The 17,647-nt window shown below is 43.3% G+C and overlaps 1 protein-coding gene across 1 annotated transcript in view; it reads right to left on the bottom strand.

Moving 5' to 3' along the window:
- Positions 1–1,180: 1,180 nt before the first annotated feature.
- The window catches only part of cdh8 (cadherin 8), a 178,712-nt gene continuing 162,245 nt past the window's right edge, over positions 1,181–17,647 (bottom strand). Inside the window, exons 9-12 of the mRNA XM_061746719.1 lie at positions 12,260–12,381; positions 11,397–11,514; positions 4,530–4,781; positions 1,181–3,302 (exon numbers count right to left, since the gene is read on the bottom strand). Coding sequence (XP_061602703.1) covers positions 2,809–3,302; positions 4,530–4,781; positions 11,397–11,514; positions 12,260–12,381 — 986 coding nt within the window. The 3' untranslated portion in view covers positions 1,181–2,808. The remainder of the gene's footprint in view (positions 3,303–4,529; positions 4,782–11,396; positions 11,515–12,259; positions 12,382–17,647) is intronic.

Below are 17,647 nucleotides of genomic sequence, written 5' to 3'. Positions count from 1 at the left end.
ATATATCAGTAAACCTGAAGGAAGTATGGGACACAAAATAAAGCCCAACACTGTTCAGATCTAAATGACTCTACGAGTCATCGTCGGTATTTAGTGCAACATCTTCCAGCAGAACTTTAACCCTTTTTAACCCTAGTGCTGTCTGCGGTCAAGGAGGAAGGGAAGAAGGGAGGAAAGAAGGAAAGAAGAAAAGAAGGAAGGAAGGAAGGAAGGAAGAATGAAAAGAAGGAAGGAAGGAAGGAAGGAAGGAAGGAAGGAAGGAAGGAAGGAAGGAAGGAAGGAAGGAAGGAAGGAAGGAAGGAAGGAAGGAAGGAAGGAAGGAAGGAAGGAATGGAGAAAATAAGGAAAGAAGGGAGAAAGGAAGGAAGGAAGGAAGGAAGGAAGGAAGGAAGGAAGGAAGGAAGGAAGGAAGGAAGGAAGGAAGGAAGGAAGGAAGGAAGGAAGGAAGGAAGGAAGGAAGGAAGGAAGGAAGGAAGGAAGGAAGGGAAACAAAAAGGAAGGACGGACGGGGGAAAGAAGGCAGAAGGGAGAAAAGAAGGAAGGAAGGGAGAAAAGAAGGAAGGAAGGAAGGAAGGAAGGAAGGAAGGAAGGAAGGAAGGAAGGAAGGAAGGAAGGAAGGAAGGAAGGAAGGAAGGAAGGAAGGAAGGAAGGAAGGAAGGAAGGAAGGAAAGAAGGAAAGAATGGAGAAAAGAAGGAAGGAAGGAAAGAAGGGAGGGAAAAAAGAAGGAAGGAAAGGAGTAAAGAGGAAGGGAGAAGGAAGGAGAGAGCAGGAGGAAGGAAGGAACAGGAGAATTAGGTCATTTTGACCCAAAGACAGTAGCAGGGTTAAGGAGACCGTCCCACTCAGATTTTGTGATGTTCGGGTCTCTCAGGTTCTTGTTTTTTTTCGACTTCTTCTTCTGGAATTTGGGATCAAAAAACATGGCGATATGGTGTTGTTGACTTGGAAAAGGGGGATTTTAAAAAGAAGTGTCAGACTAAGATCCAAGGAGGTTGAAGCACATCTCCGTTTCATTCCTCGTTAGATTAAAATCATCTCGGTTTTCTTAACCGTACCAATAAATATGAGTTTTCATCATTGGTGATCTTTTACCTGGATTTGAAAGAAATAACCACACCCATTCAGCAATATTTATAAAAATATATTTCACAAAGTAGGAAACAATACAGGGTATCTTAGATTACAGTACAGAGAGTAAATAATTGAACATACACATTTATAAGCATTAAAGCACAGTAGAAAATATGATCTGCAAGTAGGACTAATTCATATATATTGTTTAGTCTACTGAGAACTGCCATAATACTGTACCAGAACAAACTGAGTTTGCACGCAGCTGTAGTGCCATTGAACTTCTCATTATGTGCAAGAGCTAACGTGCAGAGACAAAACCTACCACCTCATTGAAAGCTAATGATGTTAGCAGTAACTATGTACAGTACAAGTCTTTTTTATTGGTATCATACAGTGTAAGCACAAAAATGCACACAGTCTTGATTTGCTTTCTCGTTTTCCTTGAACTAATGCAATCCGTGTTTCCTAAATGGTGTTTAATGTCGGAGGGAGTCACATATTTGGGTATTAATTGGACTATTGTGCTCACAAGCTCACTGGCTGCACCTCAGAATACAGCATGAGTCATATTTTACACAGAATTAGCATGTGTCAGGAAGGTCCCAGTCTCACAGTCCCAATTAATTAGTTCAGCTGTATTTGTCGAAGTAAAACCTGGAGCTCTTGTTTGTCTGCTTACATCTAGACTATATCATGAATGGATTTCTTGATATGATTCTTTCATGAAACAGTGTTCAAGTGGTTGAAAAAAGCCAAAATGTGAAATGATCCAAAAACACACTCACTGCAAATAGTCAGCACAGAAAAAAATGACTTTAGAACAAATATACAAAAACTAATCGAACAATAATGAGGAATCAACACATCTCTTTTCAAAAAAACAGTAGATTACAATTGTATTTAATGTTGCTTCTGTAAAAAGAAGGCCTCATAGTTCTACATTGTTCTTTTTTGTCTTTATGTCAGTCTTTTATAGGCTAGTAACACTTTCACCCCACACCTTTTAGCATGTAAATACAAAGAGTTGTATAAAGCAAGCCTCTCTGGGCTTTTAGATAGTTTATAAATGTGGCCACCAGAGAACATATCAAATTATGACAGATTCGCCTTTAAAGCCAATACTGGTATGTCTTTTTGCTTTTGTCTTTGCTTTTTTCAAACCGTACATACATTCATCGTAGTAATGTAGACCATATATTGCTTTTCATCTTTATTTTGTTCCCCTTTCACCTTCTGCTCGGCGGCTCCAGGAGACAAGAATCCAGAGTCCCTTCTGCGGCTTCTGCTGTCCAGCTTGGTGTCTACGGAGTCGTGTCTCCCTTCCAGTTTCCGACAACCCAACAACCTCCGCTCACTGGGCAACTACCAGCAATACTGGGCTTTTTCTGCTACTGGCAGTCACAGCAAATGACTAACACCCAAAATACTGCTAGACACTCCACAACAGAATCTAATAACACTCCACAAAGAATCATAGATCTCCTAATAAAGACGTTGTTTGGCTCCACGATTACAATGCGCTTGACATAGTGGATGACAACTGCTATACCTTACTCTAAAAAGAATACAAAAAGGTGGCCTCTCTTTCGTCTTATCAACAGTTTTTTTTTCTTTTTAAACACCTGTTTCTAAAAGCCAGCAAACCCCTAGCGTTTAATACACAAGTATGTGGGCAGAAAAAAAGAAGAAGAAGAAAAATCATCTCAAAGGTCTTTTTCCTAACAAACCGAGGGTCAGGTTTCACGGTCGCTCTCACCCACAGAGTAGAGCTCCCCAAGTCTTCTAAAGCGCGGCCCCCATTCTCGGAGATAGTCATAGTTCTGGTCCGAGTCGGACGACACCGTCTCCAGCGAGCTGAGCGAGCCGGCGGTCGATCCCCGGCCTTCGTATCCGTAGATCTGGATGGAGTCGTAAGGCGGCGCCGTGGGATCGTTGTCCGCCTCGTGGAGCCGGACGTTGATGAACTCGTCCACGTCCACGCCGTTGGGGCCCGAGTGCTGGCCCGCCCTCGGCATGAACTGCAGGTCGGGCTTAATGTCCTTGCGCGGCAGGTAGCCGTTGATGCCGTCGGGGTTCTGCAGCGTGGCGATGTCGAACGCCTCGGTGTCCTCCTCGCCTCCGCCCTCGTCGTCGTAGCGAATGATGTTCTCCCTCACGTCTTCTTCATCCTTGATGATCAGAGGCTCGTTCTTGTGTCTCCTCAGGGTTACAAATAGTACCACTATAACTGGAAGAAAAAAAACTTTTAGCATGTCTGCTACATATAAATCAATGACTACGTTTACATGCAGTCAATAACCCTTTCCTAACCGGAATATTAGCAATAACCCGGTTGCGCACGGCCATGTTAACACCAATAACCCCTTTGAATAATCAGAATTTGCTCACAGATTTGGTTGAGTGTCCTAATGCGGTTGTGTAGGAGGTGGGGAACTTCTGTCACCCATTAGTTTGAGTTGGGCCAATTGCGGGGGCCACTTGGCTACAGCTGTCACTCAGAAGCTTGAGGGAATTTGGAAAGAGAGCTGCGCCTGGTTAAATTTACACATGAAGGCTGCGAGAACGCACCAACTCTGTCCTTTGTGCCGAGGTTCTTCTCTGACTACGTTTACATGCAGTCACCAGAATATTAGCAATAACCCGGTTGTGCACGGCCATGTAAACACCAATAACCCCTTTGAATAACCGGAATTTGCTCATATTCCGGTTTTTAAAAACCCGAATATGACCCCTGGGTTACTCCTTTTCTAACCTGAATATTCGGTCATGTAAACGCCTAACGGGATTTCCCCATTAAAAGGAACAGGAATTTGTTTTCTGCACATGTTCTTTTCGCAAGGAATCTTTTGAGTCCAGGAAGTTCGAATAAACATGGAGAAACGCAAGACCAGCAATAGACTAATCACTTCATGAATGTAATGAAAGATATGAACATTTTGGCATTTGTAGACGGTAGAAAGTACCGGGAAAGCCAGATTTACAAGAAGGTGAGCGAAAAGTTGCGCCAAAGCAGGATTTGTACGAACGCCAGACCAGATCAAGCTCCGCTGGAAGACGCTGAAAAAGGCGAACTACAGGGCCGAGAAACAAACGACTTCTACTGGGCTGTTCATTATCCACCGTGCTGCTGTTATTGTTGTTGTTGTGGATTTGGATACAGGAAGAAGAAGCGGAAACGACAGGAATTGTGTCATGACGTTCTCCGTGCGTCGCTGGTTTGATCCAGATATCCCAAATGATGAATCACCATGTAAACAGGGATAACCCTGTTTGCTCACGCATGGAAACACATTATTCCCAATGTTTCAGTCACCGGAATATTGACCTTAACCCGAATTTTGACTGCATGTAAACGTAGTCATCCATCAAGATCCGAAGGTGCAAGCTAAATCGACACCTATCATACCCCTGATGTGGCGATAACAAGGAAAAAAAAAAGAGACCAAAAGCTCACCTAATAGAAGTATAATGCAGGCTAGGATGGCGATGAGCGCCCCCATGCTAAGGCCGATGGGGAGGACGTAGGCCTCCACGTTGCATGATTGGACGATCCCTTCTCTGCTGCACCCGCAGACTCTGATGGTCAGGGTGTTGGTGCTGCTCATCGGCGGGTTCCCGTTGTCCGTTACAATGATTGGCAGGAAGTACATCTCCTGTTTCTGTCGTCGGAAGGTGTCGTGTTTGGCTAGGACGCTGATGGAGTTGTCTGCCAAGAGAGAGGTAATGCCAGAGATTAATTATTGCACGTACGTGTGAAAACCCCCTTTTCGTGTCGGTGCTTACAGACCGGAAGCCTATAATTAAAGTGTGTGAAGATCCGTGTTGCATGAGAGTAAACTAATTCCACAACATTCATCATCAGGCTTTATTCTTTTTTCCTTTTTGCATTCTTACAATTCAAAACTGTTGATGATTTCAGTCGTCTTCCTTTTTTTTCCTCCCAAACTCAGCGGTGACATCTAAAGATTCTCCGCAGAAAGCCGAGCCCAAGCTCGCTCTTCCTCTTTAAAAAACCGGAGGAAATGAAAGGACCGTGACAGGCGACACTGGCTAAGAAGAAGACACATGTCGACCCAGAAAGGTGCCAGCTGCTCTTTGATGACACTTCTCTGAAGATGTCTGCTCATTAGCTGGCATTCCTCACCCTCTGCACATTATCAAACACTTGCAGTCCCATAAGATTCCACTCCTACTGATCCTATTGGAAATATACACCATGTCTGATAGTCTAACCTTTGCCTTGTTTCTCGTGAGGAGGCAGGGAAGAATAGGACTTTTATACACATATGATAGCGAAACGGCCGTGTGAAACGTCTGCGTTGACAGAGAAACTTAATCAAATGATGGAAAGCTTAATGATGGAATCGGTTGCTTTGCACAATCTGTAATTGATGTGAGCATATGCTCAGATTTATTTTCTTACAACTGCCGCCACTAAGTGGTACGCTCCGCTTTGTGAGCACCAACATGTCCTACTTCGTTTGGATCACTTGACAGTGTAAACCGAGCATGCACGAGTCAACTGTTCTGTAGTTAACTATCAGGGCATGTCTTCACGTGCAGGTAATCCTTGTTTTTTTTGGTGGATATTGAGGATAAAAATAGAGTTAAACGTGTTTTTCAGCTACTCAAAGAGTAAGAAAACTGTGTATATAACCTCAATAAACTGGCTTCCATGGCATTATAATTAATGATGTGCCTTTTAGTGTCCTTTATAACCCTGCAAAAATAGTATATTTCACAGATGAACACTGTGTACATTGAAATGTTGGGTGTCAAAATCAGAGGCTCAATTAAAATTATGTTGTTTTTGGTGTTTGTCCATAAATAACTGCAGATTTGAGATACTTCAAATAGCAGTAATGACAACAAAGGTGACACTGTACTTTCACATTCTCAAGGTGTTTAAAAACTGCATGGACAGCTTCACACATCCATAAATATATAAAAAACAGCGGTAAGATGACAAGAGCGGTCATGTTGGTTGATCCGAGTACGTCTCAAAATACACTTTACAGTTTTAAAAAGGCTTTCTTTATATCAGTCCTTTGCCGTCTGGAGAACTTTCTTTCCACAAACCCCATTTTTTCACCAACACACACACACACAAATTCTTATGTATATATATATATATATATATATATATATATATATATATATATATATATATATATATATATATATATATATATATATATATATATATATATATATATAGCTTATTTAATTCTGCTTAAATGCAAACATTTAGTGCAGAGGGCCAACAGAGGTAAGAGAGATGCAGAGTTACAGAGATGTCACAAAGACAAGTGCAGAGATAAAGTGTACAGTACATAATCATTATATACGTTTATATGCATCACAACTGCAGCTACTTGATGACAAACTCTTATTGTGCGTCAGCAGTTGGCTCGTCACCAACATCCTCCCATCCACTCTTCCTCAGGCTCCATAAACCTCAAATATTTGCAGACATTAAATTATCATATGGGCCAATTCTGCAAGAAAAATGTAATTTTAAATCAAAGAGAAGGCTATCTAGAATCTAGAAATCTAGGAAAAAAAAGTAAAGTAAAGTCTTCTTGTATTAGAATATACCATGAAAAATCCCAGTCTGTAACCCTACAAAGCAAAGTTTACAATTATCCAAGCTGCTGGTCACACCTGAGAAAGGTACGTGTGTCCACTGAATTTAGCGAGGACGAGTTTCATCTCTAAATTGAATAATTTTACATCAGTCGAAATACCAGTGGCCACGTTACATGATGTTTTTTAATTCGGAATTAATTATTCCGAATTAAACTATTTTCCTTCGAGTTTAGAAGGAAATAATAATTCTGAATTGAGGTTTTCATGGAAAACACGTTTGATCGGCTTTATCCAATTCCTCTACAGGTCTGGGGGTTGGGAAGGTTCTGATTGGATAGGGGGGGGACCGGAAGTTAAACTACCGGAAGAAAAACAAACTTAGCCACTACAACTTTGAAAAGCTCACCATTTAGTTTCCTGCAATCTGTTCTTTTAATTACTTCCAAGTCCTCCAAGCTATTTATTAAATAAATGGTCTCTGCTCTTGACCAGCGTTTACTGCGTGCTGCCATCTTGAAACTTTGTTTGGAAAACAAGCCCAGCGGAATATAAGCGTCATGGAGACAGACGGGCGAGGGAACGAGCAGAAAGAAAGACCGGAATTAATTTAAAGAGGAATGAGTGTAAACATGATCACGGAATTATTCTATTCGGATTTAAAATCAGAATAAACCAGCCACTTACTTTGGAATTAAGTTTAATTCGGAATGGCCATTTTCATTCGGAATTAGGTGTTTACATGGTAATTTTTAATCATTTTAAATCGGATTTAATTTTAATTCTGAATTAAAGAGGAATTAAACTTCCCAGGTAAATGCACTCATTGTGTTATTTCCTATGTTGTGTTAATCCTAAAGAGCAAATCGTGGGCTCAGGAATGTAGTTTTGGCATCTTGGTAAACATGTTGTTTTCAGCCTGTACACTGTGGCTGAACGCTGGTGTTGCCACGGTTGTGTCAATATCTTATCCACGGCCGGTTAGAACCTCTGCTGCTTTCCCCGTGGCAGACAACCCTTAACCTCCTCACTGTGCAATGCCTACAATTAGACTCATCATTGCAAACAAAAGCTGTGCACAGAGGCAGAGGCTCGCAGAGGCCCCGGCGCTCTCCACTGAAGTGTCTCCCACAGCTGCCAATTCAGATAGAAATAGTCACTGAAGTGCCGGGGGATACGGTGCGATGGGCTGCTGTTCTCTGCCTGTTATTAACATTATTATAGACAATTGGTGGGTGTACTGTGGTGTGTGATATATTGTATAGAGCTGATCCATAACAGATATTTACTTTGGTTTCAAGCAAGTGAAGTGAAGCGAAGTGAAGGCTTTTTGTTTGTTTGGTGTATAATGTACAGCTGTTTATTTCACTGTCAGAACCTTTCTAGACGGACTTTTGTGTGTTTATATCTTCAGTAATTATTACATGTCCTCCTCACAAGTGAGATAGGATCAGGAACCTGCTTTCTCAAAAGCACATTGAAGTCGTTCCACAATTACGACTTAATTTGCCGTCGTTTATCTCTGATTGGGTCAGAAGAAGAGGACTGTACCTCCAGTACTCCAGTTGTAAAAAAAAATCAGGGGGGATGGTGGATTTTATCATATGGGGACAGATAATTTGTGCTGATTACAAATAATATAATATATTACAAATAATAGCACTGACCAAAACACCTGCAGAAATACTGCAGGAATGACATAGCAGCAGTTAAATGCAGCCTTCTGTAAGCTTTAAATATCCACTGGGCTTACATCAAATACATCAAAACACAACAATAAAAAACAGTTTTCTGAACTTATCAATATGACTCTGTCCTTCACAGGATAAGTGAAATGGATCACTGCAAAAACTCTAAATCTTAACAAGAATATTTGTCCTATTTCTAGTTAAAATGTCTCATTTTAGTAAGAAATCTTATTACGCTTAAAACAAGACTCATCACCAGGGATGGGAATTGATAAGATTTTTTCGATTCCGATTCCATTTTCGATTCTGCTTAATGATTCGATTCTTTATCGATTCTCTTATCGATTCTCATTTGGAAAAAAGGAGAACAAACAATTTTAGTATCAACTTTGTTTTATATCTTTGTACGGTGTACGGTGCGTGTGGCCGCGTACCCTACGCCGTAGGCTCTGTCGCCCTGTTGTCATCCTTTTTGATAAAATGTAACCAAACTTTCGAGCGTTTATGCCACTTTGTCCCCGTTTTTTCGTGCTGGGCGCGAATGCGCACGTTGCGCAACGTGCTTGGTGACGTCATTCGCGCCCACTGGAATCAATAAGGGAATCGTTTGCAAAAAAGGCAAACGATTCCAAGGAATTGAAAAACTGAGAACCGGTTCTTAACAAGAACCGGTTCTCAATTCCCATCCCTACTCATCACTGGAAAAAACAACAATTTTCACCTGTTTCAAGTAGATTTTCACTTGAAATAAGTAGAAAAATCTGCCAGTGGAACAAGATTTTTTTGCTTGTAATGAAAAGATAAATCTTGTCCCACTGGCCGATTTTCCTACTTATTTCAAGTGAAAATTTACTTGAAACAGGTGAAAATTGTCAAATAAGTTATTTTTATGGTGATGACTCTAAATGTTGAAATAGCAGTAAAACCACATTCATTGATGAAATGACATAAGGGATGGAAAGGGGGGATGGCAGTTTTACAGGGGGGATGATTTGGACCGTTTTTATTTCAGGGGGGGATGCCATCCCCCCTCATCCCCCCTCAACTCCAGTACTGTGTTCCTCGCCTCGGCTACGTTCGTGTTTCCTGCGATTACAGCGATACTGTAGTCTTCAATTTTGACTTATTTCAAAAGTAAAAGGTTTTTATTTTCTTTAGAAGACTTCAAAGTCCACTTGATGACCTGGATTTGATGTGGTTTCCTCCGTCAGAGAGCAGGAAGTCACCCTGCAGCCGCTACGGTGAAACAGAAGGCTAGTACTACATGAAGATCCTCTTTTTGCCCCCGAGCCGATACGATTACACAACATCACTGCGAACACAGCCTGCTCGGAGCCAGGAGGCAGAGGAATAGGGAACGGGATAAAGACAAGAGAAAATGGCAGATAAACCAATCAGAATATTTAGCAAATAGATTTTGCACCATCTGCTGTGAAACAGCTCCAAGGAAGTCACCCTACATTGAGCTGCGACAATTTCACGGAAAGCCATTTGGATCCCACTCATTTAGTTTCCCTCAAAACGCATCGGGGAGTGAAAAAGAAGCTGGAGTCCGGACAATTTCACATCTGCTAACTGTGAGCTACGCTGATCCACCAGACTTCAGCTCCAGTATGGCTAACATGCTAACAGGCTACGGGTTAAGAACTAGACGAGAAATTCATTGTAGAAATTTAGAGAAACTTCAGTCACCATCATCCTGCTCTCTCCTTCCTTCCTTCCCTCCTCTTTTCTTCCTTCCTTCTTTCCTCCTGCTCTCTCCTTCCTTCCTTCCCTCCTCTTTTCTTCCTTCCTTCTTTCCTCCTGCTCTCTCCTTCCTTCTTCCCTTCCTCTTTCCTTCTTTCCTTCCTTCCTTCCTTCTTTCCTCCAGCTCTCTCCTTCCTTCTTCCCTTCCTTCCTTCCTTCCTTCCTTCCTTCCTTCCTTCCCTCCTTCCTTCCTTCCTTCCTTCCTTCCTTCCTTCCTTCCTTCCTTCCTTCCTTCCTTCCTTCCTTCCTCCTACTCTCTCCTTTCTTCTTCCCTTCCTCTGTTCTCCCTTCTTTCCTTGTTTTCTCCCTCCCTCCCTTCCTTCCTTCCTTCTTTCCTTCCTTCCTTCTTTTCTCCCTTCCTTCGTTCCTTCCTTCCCTCCTTCCTTCCTTCCTTCCTTCCTTCCTTCCTTCCTTCCTTCCTTCCTTCCTTCCCTCCTTCCTTCCTTCCTTCCTTCCTTCCTTCCTTCCCACCTTCCTTCCTTCCTTCCTTCCTTCCTTCCTTCCTTCTTTCCTCCTGCTCTCTCCTTCCTTCTTCCCTTCCTCTTTTCTCCCTTCCTTCCTTCCTTCCTTCCTTCCTTCCTTCCTTCCTTCCTTCCTTCCTTCCCTCCTTCCTTCCTTCCTTCCTTCCTTCCTTCCTTCCTTCCTTCCTTCCTTCCTTCCTTCCTTCCCTCCTTCCTTCCTTCTTTCCTTCCTTCCTTCCTTCCTTCCTTCCTTCCTTCCTTCCTTCCTTCCTTCCTTCCTTCCTTCCATCCTTCCTTCCTTCTTTTCTCCCTTCCTTCCTTCCATCCTTCTTTTCTCCCTTCCTTCCTTCTTTCTTTCCTTCTTTTCATTCTTCCTTCCTCCCTTCCTCCCTTCCTTCCTTCCTTCCTTCCTTCCTTCCTTCCTTCCTTCCTTCCTTCCTTCCTTCCTTCCTTCCTTCCTTCCTTCCTTCTTCCTTCCTTCCTTCCTTCCTTCCTTCCTTCCTTCCTTCCTCCCTCCCTCATTTCTTTCTTTCTTTCTTTCTTTCTTTCTTTCTTTCTTTCTTTCTTTCTTTCTTTCTTTCTTTCTTTCTTTCTTTCTTTCTTTCCTTCCTTCCTTCCTTCCTTCCTTCCTTCCTCCCTTCTTTTCTCCATTCCTTCCTTCTTTCTTTCCTTCTTTTCATTCTCCCTTCCTTCTTTCCTTCTTTCCTCCCTTCTTCTCTCCCTCCTTCCTTGAACCAAATACAGCACAAGGGTTAAGAACTAGACGAGAAATTAATTGTAAAAATTTAGAGAAACTTCAGTCACCATCCTCCTGCAGAGACTTCCTTTTTTCTTTCTTACCTTGGTTGTTTTTGATGGTGAAATTGGGATTGTTGAGCATCTCTGGAACAAGACGATAGTCGAAGTAGTGACCCTGGATCGGATCATCTTTGTCCACGGCGCTGACAGTCTGGATCACCTGTTTTGAAAACAAGAGAAGGAAAACAGAGAGAGAGGAGCGCCCAGAGCCATTAGAGGAGGCAGCCCATTCATTACGCCGTGTTTGCACCACAGATCGCTGCAGCGTAATAGAGGTTGGATCACGCCTGATGAAATATATGCCCTATTCATTCCTGGAGTTTGAGATTATTATCAATGAGGTCCTGTCTGCTCTGGCACACTTTCAGGTTACGGCTCTATCTGTTAATCTGTCATCATGGCCCTTATCATGCTGTACGTCTTTATGATTGATAGGAAATTAGAATTCAGGCCCTGCAGGACAGCTTCCCGTTTTTCAGGTCCCCTTTTTTTTCCCTCCCCCTTTCAATAAAGCTCCCTATTGTACGAAACGCAGGTCCCCTGAATGAGGTCGATTGATGAGAAGGAGAATGCTAAGTACTTGTTCAGGATTTTTTGGCTGGGAAAGGCATTGTGCCATCTGGAGGAAGACATGAAAGACATTCTTGAATTATGATCCGCCCTGATCAATCGTGACTGCTCTCATTTCCCCTTTTGCTCTCCGCAGACTGTGCCGAGGGAGGACTGTTTCGGAGAAAAAGCACCAAACTCCCACCTCTGTGGCTTTTCCGGTGAAATAAATAGGCCGTAATTCATTGTGGCCAATCATTACGGAGGAGGAGGAAGGTGAGAGAGAAAGAGGGAAAGACGGAGAGTAAGAAAGAGATAGATTACTGCTTTGATGAATGAGTCATTTCGTTCCTCACCTGTCCAGGTTTTCCATTTTCACACAAAAAGGCCTCGTATTCGGTGGCAAATTCAGGGGCATTGTCGTTAATGTCCATTACTCGGATGGCGACGATGGCCCTCGATATCTGACTGTGGTTCCCTAAGATAGATAGATAGATAGATAGAAAGATAGATAGAAAGATGGATAGATAGATGGATAGATTCAGAATAGAGGAGGATAAAAAGGTGAAAATGAATTAGTTGAGACAAACAAAGGCAGGTGAATAAAGTCATTTGTGAAATACCAGGTAAATTCTGTGACCTAGTTTTAATTTCCTTTTTTTTCCATCTTAATTTCGTCCTTCATTTCCTTAGCTGATGGGAGAACGGACGATAAGCCACACAATGTCTACTGACGTACGTATCAGCGACGCAATACGGGGATCTAAGCAACAGAAACAACAACACAAACCCATTCAAAGTGCTTTTAAATCCCCCGTACACGGCCATGTTTAAAACATGAGGCTTAAAACGTGCATAGTAATGAGACTTTGGTAACTGTAACGGTAACATGCTAACATGCTACGGGTTAAGAACTAGACGAGAAATTCATTGTAGAAATTTAGAGAAACTTCAGTCACCATCCTCGTTCCTTCCTTCCTTCCTTCCTTCCTTCCTTCCTTCCTTCCTTCCTTCCTTCCTTCCTTCCTTCCTTCCTTCCTTCCTTCCTTCCTTCCTTCCTTCCTTCCTTCTTTCTTTCCTTCTTTTCATTCTTCCATCCTTCTTTTCTCCCTTCCTTCCTTCCATCCTTCTTTTCTCCCTTCCTTCCTTCCATCCTTCCTTCCTTCCTTCCTTCCTTCCATCCTTCTTTTCTCCCTTCCTTCCTTCCTTCCTTCCTTCCTCTTTTCTCCCTTCCTTCTTTCCTCCTGATCTCTCCTTCATTCTCCGCTTCCTCTTTTCTCCCTTCCTTCCTTCCTTCCTTCCTTCCTTCCTTCCTTCCTTCCTTCCTTCCTTCCTTCCTTCCTTCCTTCCTTCCTTCCTTCCTTCCTTCTTTTCTCCCTTCCTTCTTTCAATCCTTCTTTTCTCCCTTCCTTCCTTCCTTCCTTCCTTCCTTCCTTCCTTCCTTCCTTCCTTCCTTCCTTCCTCTTTTCTCCCTTCCTTCCTTCTTTCCTCCTGCTCTCTCCTTCATTCTTCCCTTCCTCTTTTCTCCCTTCCTTCCTTCCTTCCTTCCTTCCTTCCTTCCTTCCTTCCTTCCTTCCTTCCTTCCTTCCTTCCTTCCTTCCTTCCTACCTTCCTTCCTTCCTTCCTTCCTTCCGTCCTTCCATCCTTCCATCCTTCTTTTCTCCCTTCCTTCTTTCTTTCCTTCTTTTCTCCCTTCCTTTCTTCCTTCCTTCCTTCCTTCCTTCCTTCCTTCCTTCCTTCCTTCCTTCCTTCCTTCCTCTTTTCTCCCTTCCTTCCTTCTTTCCTCCTGATCTCTCCTTCATTCTTCCCTTCCTCTTTTCTCCCTTCCTTCCTTCCTTCCTTCCTTCCTTCCTTCCTTCCTTCCTTCCTTCCTTCCTTCCTTCCTTCCTTCCTTCCTTCCATCCTTCCATCCTTCTTTTCTCCCTTCCTTCCTTCCATCCTTCTTTTCTCCCTTCCTTCCTTCCTTCCTTCCTTCCTTCCTTCCTTCCTTCTTACCTTCCTCTTTTCTCCCTTCCTTGACCTAGTTTTAATTTCCTTTTTTTCCATCTTAATTTCGTCCTTCATTTCCTTAGCTGATGGGAGGACGGACGATAAGCCGCACAATGTCTACTGACGTACGTATCAGCGACGCAATACGGGGATCTAAGCAACAGAAACAACAACACAAGCCCATTCAAAGTGCTTTTAAATCCCCCGTACACGGCCATGTTTAAAACATGAGGCTTAAAACGTGCATGGTAATGAGACTTTGGTAACGGAAGTCTAAAAAGACAATAAAAGGCTATTTAATTAGATGAGATTTTGAGTGGAAATATTCATCACTGATGACTGATGGTCCCTTTGGAGAGTGGCGGTGAATTGGTGTATTTATTAATCAGAGGGGCGATTGTCGAATGTTCAAGTAACCACTTATTAATTTAGCTGAGAGGGCCGTGTCACGGTGGCCAAATACACGTCTTTTTAATTGTAATTCAGTGTTTTGTTGTTTATCAGTACGGGACTATCTCTGCAGCTTACGCAGTTTAGCTCCTGGACTGGACTCTCTTGAGAACTTTAAAACCACGTGAAATACACCGCCACACGTATCCACAGTATCGATTCAAGTCTTCTTACAGGTACAAACAAGAAAAAGAGTGATAAAGTCAACAAATTAGCTCATCAATTACAGGTGGAGAGGACCAGACCTTTTTCTAGTTTTTACCTAAAATAAACTGTAGCCACAAAACTTAACCCTCGTACCGTCTTTGGGTCAAAATGACCTCATTCTCCTATCCTTCTTTCCTTCCTTCCTTCTTTCCTCCTATTCTCTCCTTCCTTCTTCCCTTCCTCTATTCTCCCTTCCTTCCTTCCGTCCTTCCTTCCTTCCTTCCTTCCTTCCTTCCTTCCTTCCTTCCTTCCTTCCTTCCTTCCTTCCTTCCTTCCTTCCTTCCTTCCTTCCTTCCTTACTTCCTTCCTTCCTTTCTTCCTTCCTTCCTTCCTTCCACCTGCTCTCTCCTTCCTTCTTCCCTTCTTCTTTTCTCCCTTCCTCTTTTCACCCTTCCGTCCTTCCTTCCTTCCTTCCTTCCTTCCTTCCTTCCTTCCTTCCTTCCTTCCTTCCTTCCTTCCTTCCTTCCTCTTTTCTCCCTTCCTTCCTTCTTTCATTGTTTTCTTCCTTCCTTCCTTCCTTTGTCCTGCTCTCTCCTTCCTTCTTCCCTTCCTATTTTCTCCCTTCCTTCCTTCCTTCCTTCCTTCCTTCCTTCCTTCCTTCCTTCCTTCCTTCCTTCCTTCCTTCCTTCCTTCCTTCCTTCCTTCCTCCTTCCCTCTCCTTCCTTCGTCCCTTCCTCTTTTCTCCCTTCCTTCCTTCCTTCCTTCCTTCCTTCCTTCCTTCCTTCCTTCCCTTCTTCCTTCCTTCCTTCCTTCTTTCCACCTGCTCTCTCCTTCCTTCTTCCCTTCCTATTTTCTTCCTTCCTTCCTTCCTTCCTTCCTTCCTTCCTTCCTTCCTTCCTTCCTTCCTTCCTTCCTTCCTTCCTTCCTTCCTTCCTTCCTTCCTTCCTTCCTTCCTCTTTTCTCCCTTGCTTCCTTCTTTCCTTGTTTTCTCCCTCCCTTCCTTCCTTCCTTCCTTCCTTCCTTCCTTCCTTCCTTCCTTCCTTCCTTCCTTCCTTCCTTCCTTCCTTCCTTCCTTCCTTCCTTCTTCTCTTCCTCCTTCCTTGGCCCGAAGACAGCACAAAACTTAAATTCTCTTTTCATGCAGGCACCTTCAACTTCTTTTCCAACTTCTAAGTCTTTTTCTTTTCAATGAAACTCAAACGGGAAGGAGTGAAGTGAGTGGCCCTTGAAATTCATGGTCTTCAGCCTCCAGGAGACACGTTGAAAAAGAGGTAAACAGTGAGGTGAGTGGAAATTGACATGGAGATGGAGGGTGATAGATGGATTAGAGCAGGGGGAGGATGAGACCCGTCCCCCCCCAACACGAGCCATTTCCCCCCAGCAGCAGACAGGGAATAGAATCTGATTAGTCAGATGTCAGCTGGTGCGAGGCGGCAGAACGAGCCTCTGTTTGGGTGGCAAATGGCATCGGGAGAAAACTGGAAACACATCTCTTCCTTTTCACGCCAGAGCAGGCAGGAATCTCTCCTCCACATCCACATCCAGGAAAACGGTGAAAAGTGCTGTGTTTATTCTGGGAAATTTCTATTAGGTGTTCTTAGTGTTTCCTTCCTTCCTTCCTTCCTTCCTTCCTTCCTTCCTTCCTTCCTTCCTTCCTTCCTTCCTTCCTTCCTTCCTTCCTTCCTTCCTTCCTTCCTTCCTTCCTTCCTTCCTTCCTTCTTTTCTCCCTTCCTTCCTTTCTTTCCTTCTTTTCATTCTTCCTTCCTTCCTTCCTTCCTTCCTTCCTTCCTTCCTTCCTTCCTTCCTCCATGCCTCCCTTCCTTCCTTCCTTCCTTCCTTCCTCCTGCTCTCTCCTTCCTTCTTCCCTTCCTCTTTTCTCCCTTCCTTCCTTCTTTCCTTGTTTTCTCCCTTCCTTCCTTCCTTCCTTCCTTCCTTCCTTCCTTCCTTCCTTCCTTCCTTCCTTCCTTCCTTCCTTCCTTCCTTCCTTCCTTCCTTCCTTCCTTCTTTCCTTGTTTTCTCCCTTCCTTCTTCCTTCCTTCCTTCCTTCCTTCTTTCCTCCCTTACTTATTTTCTCCCTTCCTTCCATCCTTCTTTTCTTCCTTCCTTCCTTCCTTCCTTCCTTCCTTCCTTCCTTCCTTCCTTCCTTCCTTCCTTCCTTCCTTCCTTCCTTCCTTCCATCCTTCTTTTCTCCTTGCTGTGTTTATTGTGGCAAATTTCTATTAGGTGTTCTTAGTGTTTCCTTCCTTCCTTCCTTCCTTCCTTCCTTCCTTCCTTCCTTCCTTCCTTCCTTCCTTCCTTCCTTCCTTCCTTCCTTCCTTCCTTCCTTCCTTGTTATTCAATGGCATCGGGATAAAAACTGGAAACACATCTCTTCCTTTTCACGCCAGAGCAGGCAGGAATCTCTCCTCCACTTCCACATCCAGGAAAACGGCAAAAAGTGCCGTGTTTATTCTGGCAAATTTCTATTAGGTGTTTCTTAGAGATGCTCGTATCGGGCAGCCGCAGTTACTCAGCAGTTATGCCAAGAGGCATGAAAACGAGGCGTCGGTGTTTCGGGTGCAACCGGCTTATCAAACGCGACACATTCAGCTCCTCCGATGAGCCGCTTCGATGGTGGGATCTGTCTTTTACTGCGTGGCCAAAACATTGTGACAGGGTTTTGGGCTCTGATTTATCCCGACAATTATCAAATGTTTCCTTTGATTAAAAGGAAAGAACGGGACGGAGAATGAGACAGAAGGAGAACGAGGTGGCGAGCGAGAGCGAAAGCAGATAGAAAAAGTTACAAGCTGTGTAAATTTCTATTCCAATAGCTTAAAGGGGTACATTAAGCTTTATCACATCATACAGCCCCCCTGAAACAATCTGTATGCAAATAAAGCCCTGCATATGGTTGGAGCTGTTTGTAGCTCTGCCGGCAAGATTTTTCTACGTAGTCAGTGAGTTTTGTGGTTCACAGATGTTCTTTAATCTGTAATGGATGCTGGCGTTGGAGCAATCCACTCTGGAGCGTGTCTTTAAAACTGTTTATTTGATATGTCTTAATGTTATTGCACTCCCACAAATTGAGTACTGAGCTGTTTAATTCAATCAAAACCCAGCAAATTAACGCGTTTAATGCCTCTGTGGATTCACACGCGCTAATTGTTTGTGCTGTA

The sequence above is a fragment of the Cololabis saira genome, chromosome 2 (assembly GCF_033807715.1).
Source record: "Cololabis saira isolate AMF1-May2022 chromosome 2, fColSai1.1, whole genome shotgun sequence".
NCBI classification, from domain to species: Eukaryota; Metazoa; Chordata; class Actinopteri; order Beloniformes; family Belonidae; genus Cololabis; species Cololabis saira.
Note: the sequence above shows the minus strand (reverse complement) of the source record. Positions and strands in the feature narration are given on the sequence as shown.